Source organism: Sceloporus occidentalis, unplaced genomic scaffold, assembly GCF_023333645.1.
Source record: "Sceloporus occidentalis isolate IW3139 unplaced genomic scaffold, rSceOcc1.0.p SCAF_101, whole genome shotgun sequence".
In the NCBI taxonomy this organism is placed as follows: Eukaryota; Metazoa; Chordata; class Lepidosauria; order Squamata; family Phrynosomatidae; genus Sceloporus; species Sceloporus occidentalis.
Window position 1 is genome coordinate 553,839 of NW_028317081.1, and position 15,118 is coordinate 568,956.

The 15,118-nt window shown below is 44.4% G+C and overlaps 1 protein-coding gene across 1 annotated transcript; it reads left to right on the forward strand.

The window, feature by feature from the left end:
* The first annotated feature begins 4,674 nt into the window (after positions 1-4,674).
* Positions 4,675-9,389, forward strand: LOC149283767 (S-phase kinase-associated protein 2-like). The gene is made up of 9 exons (XM_089497286.1): positions 4,675-4,942; positions 5,861-5,972; positions 6,722-6,865; positions 7,350-7,484; positions 7,674-7,772; positions 7,983-8,110; positions 8,322-8,373; positions 8,532-8,639; positions 9,176-9,389. Exons 1-9 carry the CDS (start codon positions 4,675-4,677, stop codon positions 9,387-9,389), a joined length of 1,260 nt encoding a protein of 419 aa, XP_089353412.1.
* The last annotated feature ends 5,729 nt before the right edge of the window (positions 9,390-15,118 follow it).

Sequence of the window (15,118 nt, forward strand, 5' to 3'; positions counted from 1 at the left end):
TTTACCAGTAAATGTTAATTCATGTAAACTATTTTTTTTAATAAAAGCTATGATTGAGAAAAATATTTTTTTTGTTTTTATTTCTTGTATTTTCCAACCTGTCCCCCAGTTACGCACATCTGCCCCCAGGCTTGCCACTCCAATATGGCACTGTGGCCCATGATATGCCTTTTAACCCTCTATATGCCACTGTGCCCCATGGTATGCCTTTTGACCCCCTATGTGCCACTCTGCCTCCAGAAATGCCTTATACCCCTATATGCCACTCTGCCTCCAGAAATGCCTTATACCCCTATATCCCATTCTGGCATTTAGGGGGTTAAAATGCATATTATGGGGCAGAGTGGCATATAGGGAGGTATAAGGCATTTCAGGAGGCAGAGTGGCATTAAGGGAGTTAAAAGGCATTGTATAGAGCACTCTGCCTCCAGAAATGCCTTATACCCCTATATGCCACTCTGGCATTTAGGGGGTTAAAATGCATATTATGGGGCAGAGTGGCATATAGGTGTATAAGGCATTTCAGGAGGCAGAGTGCTCTATTAAATGCCCCCTTAACGCCACTCCAGAAATGCCCTATGCCCCCATTTAACACACACACACACACACACACCCTATACCCCCATTTAACTAACACACACACACACACACACTCTCCCCTCCCCTCCCCTCCCCTCCCCTCTCAGCCCTCTCTTACCGGTGCTTCCAGCCGGGGCAGCGGGTTGACGTCGCCTTCTGCTGCAGCCGGAAGGAGGTGGAGTTGGCAGCGGGGGTTTGTCTGCGTCCGTCGCGTATACTTTCCCCGGCTGTCAGAGATCAGAGTTCCCCGCACCGGTGCGGGGAACTCTGATCTCTGACAGTCGGGGAAGGTTTGCGCGACGGACGCAGACAACCCCCGCTGCTAGCCACACCTCCTTCCGGCTGCAGCGGACGTTGTCTACGCGGATCGCGTAGACGTCAACCCGCTGCCCCGGCAATACAGCAGGAAGCACCGGTAAGTGTGTGTATGATGGGGGGGGGGGGGTGAGACAGGAGGATCCAGGTCCCCTGCAGCGGTGCGGGGGATCTGGATCTTAGTCTCCTAATCAGACTCTATTTGAGGTCTGATTAGAAGACGAGGGGTATTTTTCAGAGCATTTGCTCTGAAAAAAACCTCGTCTTATAATCGAGCAAATACGGTATTATCAAGACCGTGCTTTATAACATAACGGAGAATATTAATACAGGATCCGGGGGGGCTGTGTTACAGTGATATATTCCTGCAATGTGTAACAGACTTTAAATAGTTATTCTTACTTATTATTCTGTACAGGGGAAAGCCACGTTAAATGAAGAAGTAGAACACTCCGCGCTCGCCTTGCTTCAGTTAATAGAGTGAAATTGTGAGTACAGGAGCAAACGGACCAGGAGGGTGAATAAAGATAAACGCGTTTCACATCCCTGCTGGGAAAACTAACCTTGGACAAGCAAAGGTATTACATTCCCTTAAACAATAACTGGCGGGGATCGGTTGAACCACACGGAGAACTACAAAAGCTGACACTGAGTCAGAGTCATTTTGGCCAAGTACAGGGCACCGGCGAGAGATCAGACAGCAATCAACGCAATAAAAGATAAAACATTCTGCCGGTCGAGTCAGACGACATTTACAAACAAAGCTTTGGGTAGAAAGAAAGCTCAGGGAAAAGTCCAGATTGTTTTCATCGTATCAGCTGGCTGAGTGTTATTGGAGTTGCCAGTAGTGCACAGATCATTTGCCTCTCCAGCTGCTCTGGACTACGACGCTCTTTAGCCTTGTTGGACGATGTAAAATACATTTGTTGCCATGGTAACCCCACTGTCTCAATATACACAAGAGATTGGATACGTTCTCTTCTCCGACGGTCTGTATAAGGCGGGCATTTCCCCAAAATGAATGGACCCGATACAATATAAAAAAAATAGCCAAGTCCCTGCAGGTGACCCAACCTCCCCTCTAACCTATTTTAGGATGATGCCCCGAACTGCAAAATAGCGACAGCGGTTAAAGTTCGCCCGAAGCCCCTGCCGCAGCGTTATGGACGGATCCCCCGCAGGTATTCTCCCTCACGAGTTATAGATCTGAGATCTCGCTGGAATGAAAGAGTCATAAGAACTGAACCGTAAGCGCTCCTATGCAATGGCTACATGTATGTAATTGGCATGTCAGTCCGGCAGCCTCACACACTGTTTTATTGGAGTCTTTGGTGAAACTGGATTGTACTGGGCAATGACATAAGACAATTTAAAGTTACGAAAGCTTTCATGGCCTCAGAGGTCTCTTCTTCAAACGGAACGTGCACACTACTGCACCTCTGTTACACGGACTGGCAATGTTCTCGTTATCCTTGCAAAAAGGGCAGCTGCGCGGGGGCTGGGACCCGGCTCACACAGGACACAAAGGGCCCCAACACACCGAGCATCAAAGCTGCGCCTGCCCTACCGCCCCCATGACACATAAAACAGGGAGGCAGCCACCGCACCGGCCGGGAAGGCAGCACCCGGAAGACTCTGTGACCTCCCACAGCCGTCACACGGGCTCGTTCCTCACCTGAAAGCAGGGAGTCCGGTCACCGAATGCGTCCCAGTAACATCCCCGGTTAAACCCCTCTTCTTACACCGTCCTGCAGCCCCTTTTTCACAGGAACCAGCGGCCCTGACTCATAACACTGACAAGACAAGAAACGAACCGTATACCGCGTCACATCCGCTTTACTTCCGCTTCATCAATGAGTTCCAAACACAAGAGACACATCACTGGACTGCAGCGCTGTCTCCATCAGCAACTTCAGTTTGAACAGCAAAGACATTTCCTGAGCTCTGCCTCGGAGCTGCACGGGAGCATTCACTCTCCTGTGTCTTAGAACTCTTCGAATCTGTATAAAGATTCCCAATAAAAACTTCTTGTTAGCAACTCGTGACCCGGATATGACCCTGACCAGCTGACAGGATGACGTCCCCACCGCCGCTTCCCGGTCATGAAGCTGCCGGAATAAAATAAATACATACACGTTATTTTGCTTTACACAGAAACATATGCTTTGAAGGCATATATGACCCTTTCTATAAGAATAACGTAATTTATTGTAATTCACTTACACAATGTATACCGGTTTATGTTTATATAATTGTTATTATGACTTTTAGGGCTGTAGAGCGCACTCAAACCCAGCAAGTATTTTGAGCTCCTAAAAAGAGGGACGCTTGAGATGTATGCGGAATTCTCGTTAAGTGAATCTTGATGGCCCGGTATGTGTCTCCGGTATAAAACGGACCCGACGGAGCACATTTAACTAAGCGGAGCGGCGGGAGATAAACCATCACATTTGCGTTACAGGCGGGGAGCGCAGCTGTATAGTTCTAGTATGCAGACACTGCGCTGTACTTATAATAACGCGCGGTATACGCGTTTATCAGGCACACGGATCGTTGTGTGGGGGAGGGGGAGGGCAGATCCCTTAAAACCTCCAGCAGAGTGACGAGGAATTTAAAGTACACGCTGCACCGCGTTATCTAGCATTGGCGCGTTCGCGCATGCGCCCGGCGCGCCCCTGTGACGTCACGGGCCTGGTACGTGCAGTTCCGGGCGCGGGAAGGTTCGTATCGAGATCCGATCAGACGCTCTCGTCATGGAGAGGTAACGGGGACGGTTTAACGTAACGGGGTTGATTGGGGGTGTCACCGTTGTAACGGGAAAGGGACACCGAATAGGCGTTTCGTGCATTTTTTTGTGTTGGGACCGGGCACCTGCTCTGTATCGCATACTACTTTAAAGTACTTATTATCGTTCCTAAGATGCTTCCGTGATCGCGGGTTTCGTGTATGATTGGCTCGGTGCATGTGTGTAAATCTGTGTTTATAGGTACGGGGGTAATCTCACCAAACGTTACTGTACAGCAGCGGAAAGTTTGGAGGGTGATTTCCAGCTGTAACTCTTATACATATCCGATCAGCGCCCCTAGGTGTGATTATTTATTATTATTATTATTATTATTATTATTATTTGTGATATTTGTATGGGTGGGACGTCCATTCCTCCAAAGCCCAAATTACTTATATTCTTCATTCGGTTTAAGCTGTAAGTAACGCGTTAGTGGAAGCCGTTACCTGTTAAAATGAGCTGCTTTGGTGATCGGAGTAAGCCTGATGGACTTTGGTCTTTTTTCAACCATATGAACTACGTTACTTTGTTTTGGAAATGCTCGGTTTACGGGCCGGTTCGTATCTGGGTTAGCCGTTAACGTGTTATGCCTTTACCGACCGTCTGTAACGAAAGGGGAAACTACGGTGGCCTGCTGGCTCCTTACAAATGGCAATAATGTTTTTTTTAGAAACCCAAATGGACATCAGATAAGAATCCGTCGGCCCGTCTAGTCTGCCTGTTAGACTTAGACTTTAATCGTTAGCTGGCCGTATGTCTGATGCCAGCATGTTTACATTTCCTCTGCCACCGGTGCCACATCTGCTGGAAGTCTGTTCCACTTATCTACTGGAAGTCTGTTCCACTTATCTACTGTAAAACTTCTTTGCGTTACTCCTAAGCGTCTGACTCTCTAGCTTTAGACTGTAACACGTGGGTTCTTGTTACCGTAGGAACTATGTTTATTCTGTGTCTATTTATATAAAAGCATTGCTGATCTTTTACTTTATATTTCCATGCTCCGTAGGCGACATCTTCAGGAAATCCCTGCTTCTGCTAGGAACGTGCAGCAGCTTAAATGGTCTTGGGATTCAAAGAATAGTTCGGACCTGCTGTGTGGCATGGGAGTGAGTCCGATGGAGAAGGATCCCCAGGACACAGAAAACACCCCCCAGGATCTTATAGTAAAAGCAACTCCCCCGCAGAAGAAGAGGAGACTGAAGGAGAGAGACGATGGATTCTTTATCGCGAGGCGTCCCAGAATCGCCCGGGCGTCTAACCCAGGTACGTCATACCGAATATACAATATCTGAAAGCGAAGTGTGACTGCTGCTCGTTCTAGCGGATCACGTCTGTATCTAGATACCATCGGCACCAAAAGGACCCTGCACACCCCTCATTGTAAGGATGACCATATGGAGCCGTCGCTGTTACCTTTCTCAGTATTATAGACTTAATATGAACTGGCTTTTAAGTCATACAAACATTTGAGAACACCTCTGCTGATGCCGGTGACTACTTCTCTTGGTGACAGTCACGGTGCACTTGAAGCAAATTGGCCAGATCGGCCAACCTGAGGGTTTGCATGTGAAGTAGCCGTCTTACTAGCAATAGCGTTATGAAGAGCCGACTCGACTTTCAAAAATATTGTTATAGGGCGACCATGCGTTCTCACCATGTCTCTGTGCTTTGTGCAGGCCAGCCCGGCTCTCCTTGTTAAAGTAGTTACCGCTTCATAATACAGACTGAAGTCGGGGCGCTGAAATGTTCAGATCGCCAGCAAACTCCTGCTTCAGTAAATGACTAGACCTTGAAGCTTGCGTTTCCCATACTACCTGATGGCATCTACCTCAACTCCCAGCCCAACCATATAATTGTACACCTCAAGCTGGGTTTCACAACAGTTACTCTTCCTCCCAATATATCTGAAAACACTCCTAATGAGGAAGACATCACAACTGCTGATTACTCCCACCTAGTTTATCCCTGTCCTGTTAAGTTGCTGATTGCTGTTTATTGTAATGGTGATGGAATAGATGATGACCCCCCTCCCCCAACACAAGGATCCCCGCTTCCATTAGGTTAATTAACTCCAGAGCAATGGAAATGATTGCCTAAGAAAAAACACAAACTAGGTAGGCTCATGACTTTGTACTGAAGGCAGTGGTCAGTGACTCTTGGTTATGGTTTCTTCTTTTAAAGGTATATCCTGGGATACGCTTCCAGACGAGCTTCTCTTGGGTATCTTTTCCTATCTGCACCTGACTGATCTGGTCAGAGTCTCTCGGGTTTGCAAGAGATGGAACCGGCTTTCGTAAGTATTCGCGTCACCTCTGACTTCCAGCTGCTGTTTGGTGACCTTCCTTGAACTTGATTTGTGAAACTAAATCCATTCAGCTCTGTGAGAGCTGCTTGGAGTCCCACGCCGCTAGATCATGCTGAGTCTCCTTGAATAGAAATCTGTCTGTCCAGCTAAACGCTGCTGCAGACCCCGTGAGTTGCTGTGAATGCCACAATCACTCAGTTGACCTAACTCTGACCTGGGTTAGGTCGCAGTCACAGATCTTGTGTTGAATGAAATGCACCACTCAGTTAAATGCAATTTTTGTTTGGTCCCCCTTGCATTCTGTAGAATCCCCCATATGTATTCCCCACCCCCGTTGCTTACCACTGTGCGCACGCTCCATATTCCCAGCACCAATGCTGTCTTGTCTAAGAGTTGCTTTGGATCCAACGAGACCCCTATGTAGGCGCACAGAAAACGCTCCTGATGAGGTCAATGTTGACTTCATGGAAGTTACTTTAATATTCATTCTCTGACTGCAAGTCTGCATGAGACTCAGAATTATCCCTTTCAATGGCTCATCCCTTCAGTTTGCATCTGCTCATTACCAAAAGCCTAAACCCTCCACCATAGAGTTCTAGGCTGAGACTGATGTTTCCGCTGATAATTTAAATATTCCGTACGATTTAATGTTCCCTAAAAATCTAGGATGGCAGATTTTAAAATCTTTTACTTTTGATTAGTCACGTACTGAACACTGTCGCTGATCTCTCCCGCAGGTGTGACGAGTCTCTCTGGTACAGCCTGGATCTGTGTGGCAAGCATTTGGCAGACGGAGTCGTCGGAAAGCTGCTCTCCCTGGGTGTCGTGGTCTTTCGCTGTCCTAGATCCTGTATTGGAGAGCCGACGTTTACAGGCGTTAGGTATGATATTCCATGTGTGTGACTAGACTATACGCTCACAAAGAATGAGAATTGCTTCACTAGGAAACTTGTGTTATTTTATCAAGCAGTTCTCCCTTTTACACTTCTGGTAAAGGTGTTTACAGTTTAAATTAAGCGGAATTACTGTATTTTTGTATCATCTCAGCAGCCACCTTAACCTCCTTTTCTGGGGAGTTATTGCTTCCTTTCTGTTAACTTACTTTGCTGCTAGTCTTTGCGAGGACCGGCTTAAGGTACTTACGGCATAAAACAGTCAACTCGTTATTCCTACCGTAAGTTCAAGTTGCCAGACCCTCCGCTGGATAAAATTGAAGTACAAGCCTCGCTTTTCTCTAGTTGATGTAGAACAGATGTATGCTCCCTATATTTGGGTCACGTGGTATAACGTTTAATTTATTATAACAATATGTAGGTTATCAGCCAAGTGCCTTTAGCTGATGTTTGCCTGCTTTGTGTTATACAGACCACTGAGACTGCAGCACGTAGACCTTTCCAACTGTACTGTGAGTAAAGACGCCCTGCTGAGTATCGTCTCGCGCTGCTACAGACTGCAGAACCTGTCCTTGGAAGGAATGGAGCTTTCTGATGACATCATGCGGTAAGCAGCAGCATTGGGAAATAGTTCTGGTTTCTGTAATGGACCATTTCTTATGAAACTGTCACTTTCCAAGCCCTTAGAATCCTGTCTCAGTATTATATATACATTAAAGTGGATGTTTTCTTGAAGACAGAATGTTTTTGTGCCGTTACCTCCCTTCTCGTTAACGCTCTGCTGCTTCCCTTCCAGCTCCGTTGCTCAGAACACAGACTTGATTCGGCTAAACATCGGGGGCTGCTCAGGCTTTTCTCCTGATTCACTCGTAGAAATGCTAAAGAACTGTTCTGGGTAAGTCTTGTATCATTTTAATGCTTATTATGTAACATTCTTGGTTTCCGCCAAAGTAATGTTATATTTGTCTAAATTGTGTGTGTGCTCTGCGCACCCTTTCCATGCCATACCAAAGAATCGCATTATAAGCAAGCTAGTTGCCATCCCATAGATTGCGTGTTATATATTTGTAATTGATCATATCCCCTGCGTCGTCTCTGTCCTTAGGTTGTGTGAATTGAACCTGTCCTGGTGCGACTTCACAGCAGATCATGTAAAATGCGCAGTGAATCGCTTTCCTAGCAGCATAACAGAACTCAATTTCAGCGGATACCGTCAGAACTTGGAGCTGTCCGGTAAGTAATGTATTACATTGATAGCCCGGTAGCTCAGCTCCCTGCAAAAATACTGATTACTAGAGCATTTCTCATTAGCCTGTATTGCGTGTAAAAGATCAAGCCTCACGTTTAAGTTTTGAATGCATCTATAAAGGTTGAGATTATGTGATTAAGCAAGACGGAATGAAACCAACAAAATAATAATTCTAACCAAAATCATGAATTGCAGATGTAGAAACTTTAGTGACGAGATGCCCTGAGCTTACAAGCTTGGACTTAAGGTAAGGAACGTTCATATTATCCCAATGGCTTTTTCTCCTTGCACTATGACACGTATAACGCAGCCAACGTACCTTTCCTTCCGCAAGAAAAAACGAGTTGTATTCCGTGCTGCTGATTTTGTGAACGCGACTTCTAAGTTTCATGTCTCTTTACACAGCGACAGCGTAATGCTGACTGCAGACTGCTTCGCGGTGCTTCGCCAGCTTCTTCACCTCCAGCACCTCGGCCTCAGCCGCTGCTATCAGATCTGCCCTGCGACTTTGCTGTAAGGACATTTTTGTCGTTGCTTTACGTACAATGGTTTGCTGATGTACAATGAATTAATTGCGTGGAGGTGGATTTAAAGGGACATGTCGCATGTTAAATGCATACTGGAGTCCGTTTTGCATGGTTTTCAGATGGGTGACGGCATTGTTTAGAAATAATAGATAATCGTACTCAGTTGAACCCCCTAGTTGTCAGTGGAAGCAGCAGCCACGAGCTTGTATGTTATCTGGATACTGATGCTTTTTCTAGCATACGTGTGATCGGCATGTGCAGGAAGGTTACTAATTCTTCCTGGGTTTAGCTGAGGAAGCTAATAGAAAATGACTTTTGTCTTTCCCAACTCCAGTAACTAAACAGTGCACCCTGTAACATGTATGCCAGCATGCATTAAAAAAAAAAAAAAAAAACCCCTTTCATTAGCACTTTGGCTTCATGGTGTTTAATTCATGTCCTAAGACTAAAAAGGGCATAAAGGAAGAATACGCATTGTTTTGTGTTCTTTATGTGTTAATCCCTCTGTTTTTTCTCTTTCAGAGAGATGGGGAAGGCGATGCCGCTGAAGACACTCGGCGTGTTCGGGATCGTCACAGACAGTTCCTTGCAGCTTCTTAAAGAATCCCTTCCTCACATTAAGATAAACTGCTCTTTCTTCAGCACCGTTGCCCGGCCCACCACAGGCCCCAACAAGAAGAACAAGGACATATGGGGTCTGAAATGCAAATTGACATTAAATTCTATAGACTCTTGAAGCGAAATATTTTATTTTACTCTACAACCAACACATCCAGAAACTTGAATTCCGCTAGCCAATTACTGAACATCTGATCATTGTGCGTTCTCATACCCCTCGCACATCGTGAAATAAGAAAGCAATCCGTAGGAAAACATACGCAAGTACTGTGTTTTATCAAGGATATTTATTGTGCGTCTTCCGCGTTGTTCCTCAAAAGACCCGAGTTACAAATAACGGTTACCGTTTAGTTAACACATTTCCGGTGATCCGTTGCCACGATCGCTGGAGTTGTCCGGCGCTCACCTTTTACTTATGTAGCGATGCTGCATTTCCCGTTTACAATTTGTCATTGCTTGGCAGCTGTTTTTTTTTTTTTTTCTTTCATCTTCAGGGCCCGAGGAGGTAATTGGGGTAGAATTTCCCCCCCCCCCCATTTTTTTTTCTTTTACATACAGAAATGCCTGAATATATGGCTGCTGAAAAGTTTTTCCACACGAGATCTTTGAGCTGAATATGGAGTCCAAGGGGCTGCTCTACCACCCAACTATAGCAGACTATATGGCAATCACATGGCAATTAAGTGTTCCCAGCAAAAATGTCCTATAGTTCTTGCAATAATGTTAAGCGTGTGTGTGATGAATGGATTGTACTGCCATATATACCATCAAGATTGAAACATTGCTTTATAAAGGCAGTGAAACAGATGAAGTAAAAATTCCTAGACGTAGATTCGATTATAAATAATATCGCTCGGGTGTTTAACCCCTTCATTCACCTATAGACGTCCAAAAAACGCCCACAAAGAAACCCCTATGGACGTCCCGGTACTTCCAGCCCTTCGTGCAGCGTCAGGGACACATCCCTGCCGCTGCACGGGAGATCCCCACTGACAGCAGAAGCCGGCATTGCCTTTTCTGCTGCCCGATCTCCCGTAACAGCTTCCGGCATGAAAGCCGGTAAGCTGTTACAGTTGAAAGCGCCCGATCGCGCAGTTGCGAATGCGCGATCGGGCATTCCCTTCCGGGTTGCATCACTGCTGACGTAACCCGGAAGGTCATCGGAGGACAGGATATCCCTGTGAGGACCTGCATAGAGATCACAGTGTGATCGGTGCAGGGGGATCGCGGGGAGGGGAGTGAGAAACCATCTCTCTCACTCCCCCTCCCGTCCTGTAACAGAAAAGCTGGGGGGAAAAAAAAACGGTTAGTGATTTAAAAATAATATTAAATAAATCATTAAAATAATATAAATAATACAAAAAAAATTATAATGTGAGCTGTGATGTCATTGTGACATCACTGGCATGTTCAGGAGGTCCCTAGGAGGACCTCTAACCATTTCTGTGTAAAAATATTAAAAACATTTAAATTAAAAAAAAAATATATAAAAAAAAAATAATAAAAAAATTATTAAAAAACCTTACTTCCCATTGCCCTAGCACAGGGGCGTCCAACATGCGGCCCGCGGGCCAAATGCGGCCCGCGAGACCTCGAGGTGCGGCCCGCGTAAGATCGGCAGCCAGGGCAACCGATCTTACATGAGCCGCACCTCAAGCCCTGCTACTTACTTGTGGGAGGGTCTTCTGGACAGCACAGAGGAAGCGGAGTTCACGTGACTTCCTACTTCCTCTGTGCTTTAGCAGAGAAGGCAGAGGGAGGCCGCGCCCCCTGCTGAAGTCTGTGAGTGGCATCGAAGGGAGATGCAGTGCAGGTAAGGGGGTGGGGAGGGTGTTTGAATGAGTGTGTGTGATTGAGGGAATGAATCTGAATTAATGATTATATGAATAAATGAGTGTGTGTGTGTGTGATAGCATGGATGTGTAAGTGCTGGAACCTAGGCATGATGGGACTGTGATTGCTGTTAGCAATCACACTCCTATCATGCCAAGTCAGCCAGTACATGCTGAAACCTAGCTAGCTGCCCCCCTTGTGTAGTGATGCTGCCAGCAGTATGGGGTCTGCACTTACAGCCACCCTGTACCAGCATGTACTGGCTGACTTGGCATGATTGGAGTGTGATTGCTAACAGCAATCACAGCGAGCACAGTCCCATCATGCCTAGGTACCAGCATTTACTGGTTGCCTGGGTATGATAGGAGTGTGATTGCTGTTGGCATGATAGGAGTGTGATTGCTAAGTCATAATTTTGTCCAATTGTGTTTTACCTACTTTTATTAAACATGTGAGTTTTTATTATTATTTTTAAAGGTGGGGGTCATTTTCAGTTTTGGCTAAGTGAACCCTGAATGTTTTGGTCCAGAATTTTCATTTTAGTTCATCCCTAGAATAAATCTAGGGAATCCTGAATTTGTAGTCGCAAAACTTTCAAGGCCCCGAAATCAGTGAGAGGAAGAGTAAAGGTTTTGTGTCATTTTACTTTATTTTAATCTGCATATTTTATTAAAGGCCATATTTTTTGTCACAGTGAAAAATGAGTGCGGCCCGCGCACGTATACAATTCTGATGAAGTGGCCCACTGCAGAAAAAACTTGGACACCCCTGCCCTAGCATAACATCTAGCCAGTATAACCCTCCTGCCCCCGTTCACAACCCCCAAACCCGTTAAGCCATAGGCATAAAAATTATACAAAATTGTACACCTTATAGTATGCTCCCTGGTGCTGGGAAAGTCTGGAAAATCTATATAAATTAGGTATTTCTGAAATCAGGACACCTGAATTGATAAACTTGGAGGGGATTTTCCATCACTTTACCTAATTTTGTAAGGATTCAGAGGGAAAATGTAAAAAAAAATTAGTTTATTTTTCTAATCTTCGCTAGTTTTTACTAAATTTCTCATTCTAAATTTTCAGCTAATCATCCAACTATGATATCAAATGAAAGCTCTATCTCTCCTTGAAAAAACAATATATAGTTTATATGGGTACACTATTCACAGGAAAAGAGAATCATCGCTAAACCGACATACCCCAAAAATGGCAAAATTGCTCTGGGCTTTGAGGTACCAAAAACCCCTGGGATTGAAGGGGTCAATTGAACGGATTCTGCACCCTTTATCTCTGCTGTTCTAAGCCTTCATTATGTGGCATTAAGCGACTTGGCCTGATTTTAGGTTAACTTTTTTTTGTGTGTGTGTGTGGAAGGGTTCATTTATATCGGTGGTAGAGCGATAATGTGTGTGCCGTGTTTGGGTCAGAGCCGTACTCTGTTCTCTGTTGGGCCCTAGTTGGGCTTTTGGTGGGGTCTCCGTAGAAAACGTTTCCGCCGGTTGCCCCAAACCGCCCGAGGATTGCTCGATAAGTATGACCCAGTGCTCCCTTTCATGATTATTGATTAGAAGAAAACGTCTTGGCAGCATTTTCTTCCCTTTCACAGGAGGGAGAATGACACAATTCAAGGCTAAGCTTTTGTGACTCGTAGACTCAGTTTATTCAATGTTAGAACTGTGAACATTTCTGGTCATTAACCCTTTAGTTCAAATTCCCTTTTCACTTGAACGTCTCCCGTCCTGTTTTTATTCCTATCCCGGTTCCTGGTCCATCTCAAAGAAATGCAGACTTGAGTCTTTATCTGAGTGGAGGATGAGGATGAAAACCAAAGTATTATGGAAAGAAAAACTTAAGTCATGAAAGGGAAACAATTCAAAGGTCTGCTTTATTTTGTAAATTCTTGCCTTATATTCTTCTGAAAGTGAGGACTACATATCGGTGATAAAACAGGTACAGCACGCAAAGCCGTTACTATCCGTCCTGGACGGATGTGGCCCCCTGAAATTCACACTTCTGGTTATTAAGATGCGTTAATGTATCTCGGTACTGGTAAAATACACTATATTTGTACTTTCTGTAACCAATTTGTACAGCTGAAGAGCCAAGCTGTGGAGAATAGTCCTAGCGGCAGCTGCTGCGGTTCGGTTAGAGGGGAACGGGTGCTGCTTTTAGTGTTGCGTAGAGCCGTCATAAATGTAATCGTGTAGCTATGATGCGCCATTTAATTTTGGAAGGTAACATTTCCTTTAAACCTTCCATCTGTTTCGGAAAACTCAATTCAGTGTTTTGCCAACTATAAAGACATTCCTGTTGTATTTTAAGGGTTATTTTACATAAAAATGTTTTTCTTATTGTGTACTCATGGGCTGCTGTTGCACGTTTATTCAGAATTTACAAGAAGGGCAGATGCTTTTATGCGCTTATGCTAAATTACATATGATACACAGCACTGTATTTAAAACTCTAGGTAAAATATCTTTAAAACCGTTTTTTTACGGGACCTAACCTTTTCCACAACTGATGAAACGGGACAACTTTTTGTTGCAAGGACTGAACATATGTTCTCTCTCTAGTTCCTTAAAAGCAGGTCCTTCTCTATTCTATATTTTAATAAGTTACCATCGCCGTTTTTAAAACAATTTATTCGGGAAAAGTGCCTATAGGTGTTGTTGTTCATCTGATAATCGGTGCCGTTATACGAGGGATATTTGGCTTAAAAGTTTACAACAGGATCTGTGGCAGAAATCACAGTTTCTGCCGTCTGTCCCTTCTCCAAAGCCAGCGAGATCCGAGATCACTCCCATCTCAAACATTTAGGGTAGAGAACCATAAGATGTAGGGTCAGATCAAAGCGACAGATCACCCGTCGCCTTACGAGGAATGGGTGACAATGCCGATGCAATTTACAGTCAACAGAGAATCAAGACAAGCTGTTAAAGCTCAAAAAACAGTTATGCTTTAGCTTAAAAAACTACATTGCAGCACGTGCTATGAACACATTTCTTAGCTTTGGCTCTATTTGTGGTACGGATGAAATGCCAATTTACAGAGAACGCGGGGATTATATTATAGTTCACGTTATTGTGTTAGGTTCCCATTCTTAAGGTAAGCAGACGCAGCAGGTTTTCAGTACGCCGGCACTTTCTTTATCTGCTGATGTTTCACTTGCTCTAAAATCCCTCAATAAAGAAAGCCGTTGTTCTGTAGAGTGGAACGCGCTGCTATTTCTTAACCGGTGGTTTCTACATAAGAGTGCACACGCTCCCAGCGAATTACGACGATCCCAGTGGTGATCGATCCGTATCGGCAGTCCAGCAATCCCTGCCGGAGATAAATTAAGGTTGTACGAGGTCCTTGCAACGAGAGGAAATTTTGTGTACAAAAGCTTTCTTGTATTCTATCAGGATTGACCTGTGTATTGAGAAAAACACGTTTATCTTATCAGATATAAAACTGATACACTGTAGGTCACGTGATTGGAGAAAACGAGAAATTTAGCCATTGACCAAAACCAGTATTTTATTTGACCCTAAATGGAAACTTTGTAAAAGAGCAGATGTTTTTTCTTCTTTAAAAAGCTCCAAATTATCAGAGAATTCAAAACATAATATATTTAACTATTCTCATGGCCCCGGCGCGGAAACGGTTAAAAACAGGCCGGAAAAAAAACATGTACAGCAAAAGTCATTTTTTTTCTGCCATATTTACCATTTTAAAAAAAAAAAAAAAAAATTCCTAACCACCCCGATGTTACAATCACAGTCCCGCTAGATGGAAAAGCAAAATTGAACACGTACAAATATCTCGATAGAAAAAAGCGCTCGAAATTGGCTTTGAAGCAGAAATAGTCTAGTAATATATAATTTTCTTTTTACAAAATGTACACAGCAGTTGCTATTCACAGCAGGTCCTGCAGAAGTCTGCCTTGGGCTACAGGTCTCTCAATGTAACATTCGATTTATTTTGTTTTAGAAGCAAAACACATCTTTCACAGTATAAAATTGTAGAATTGCGC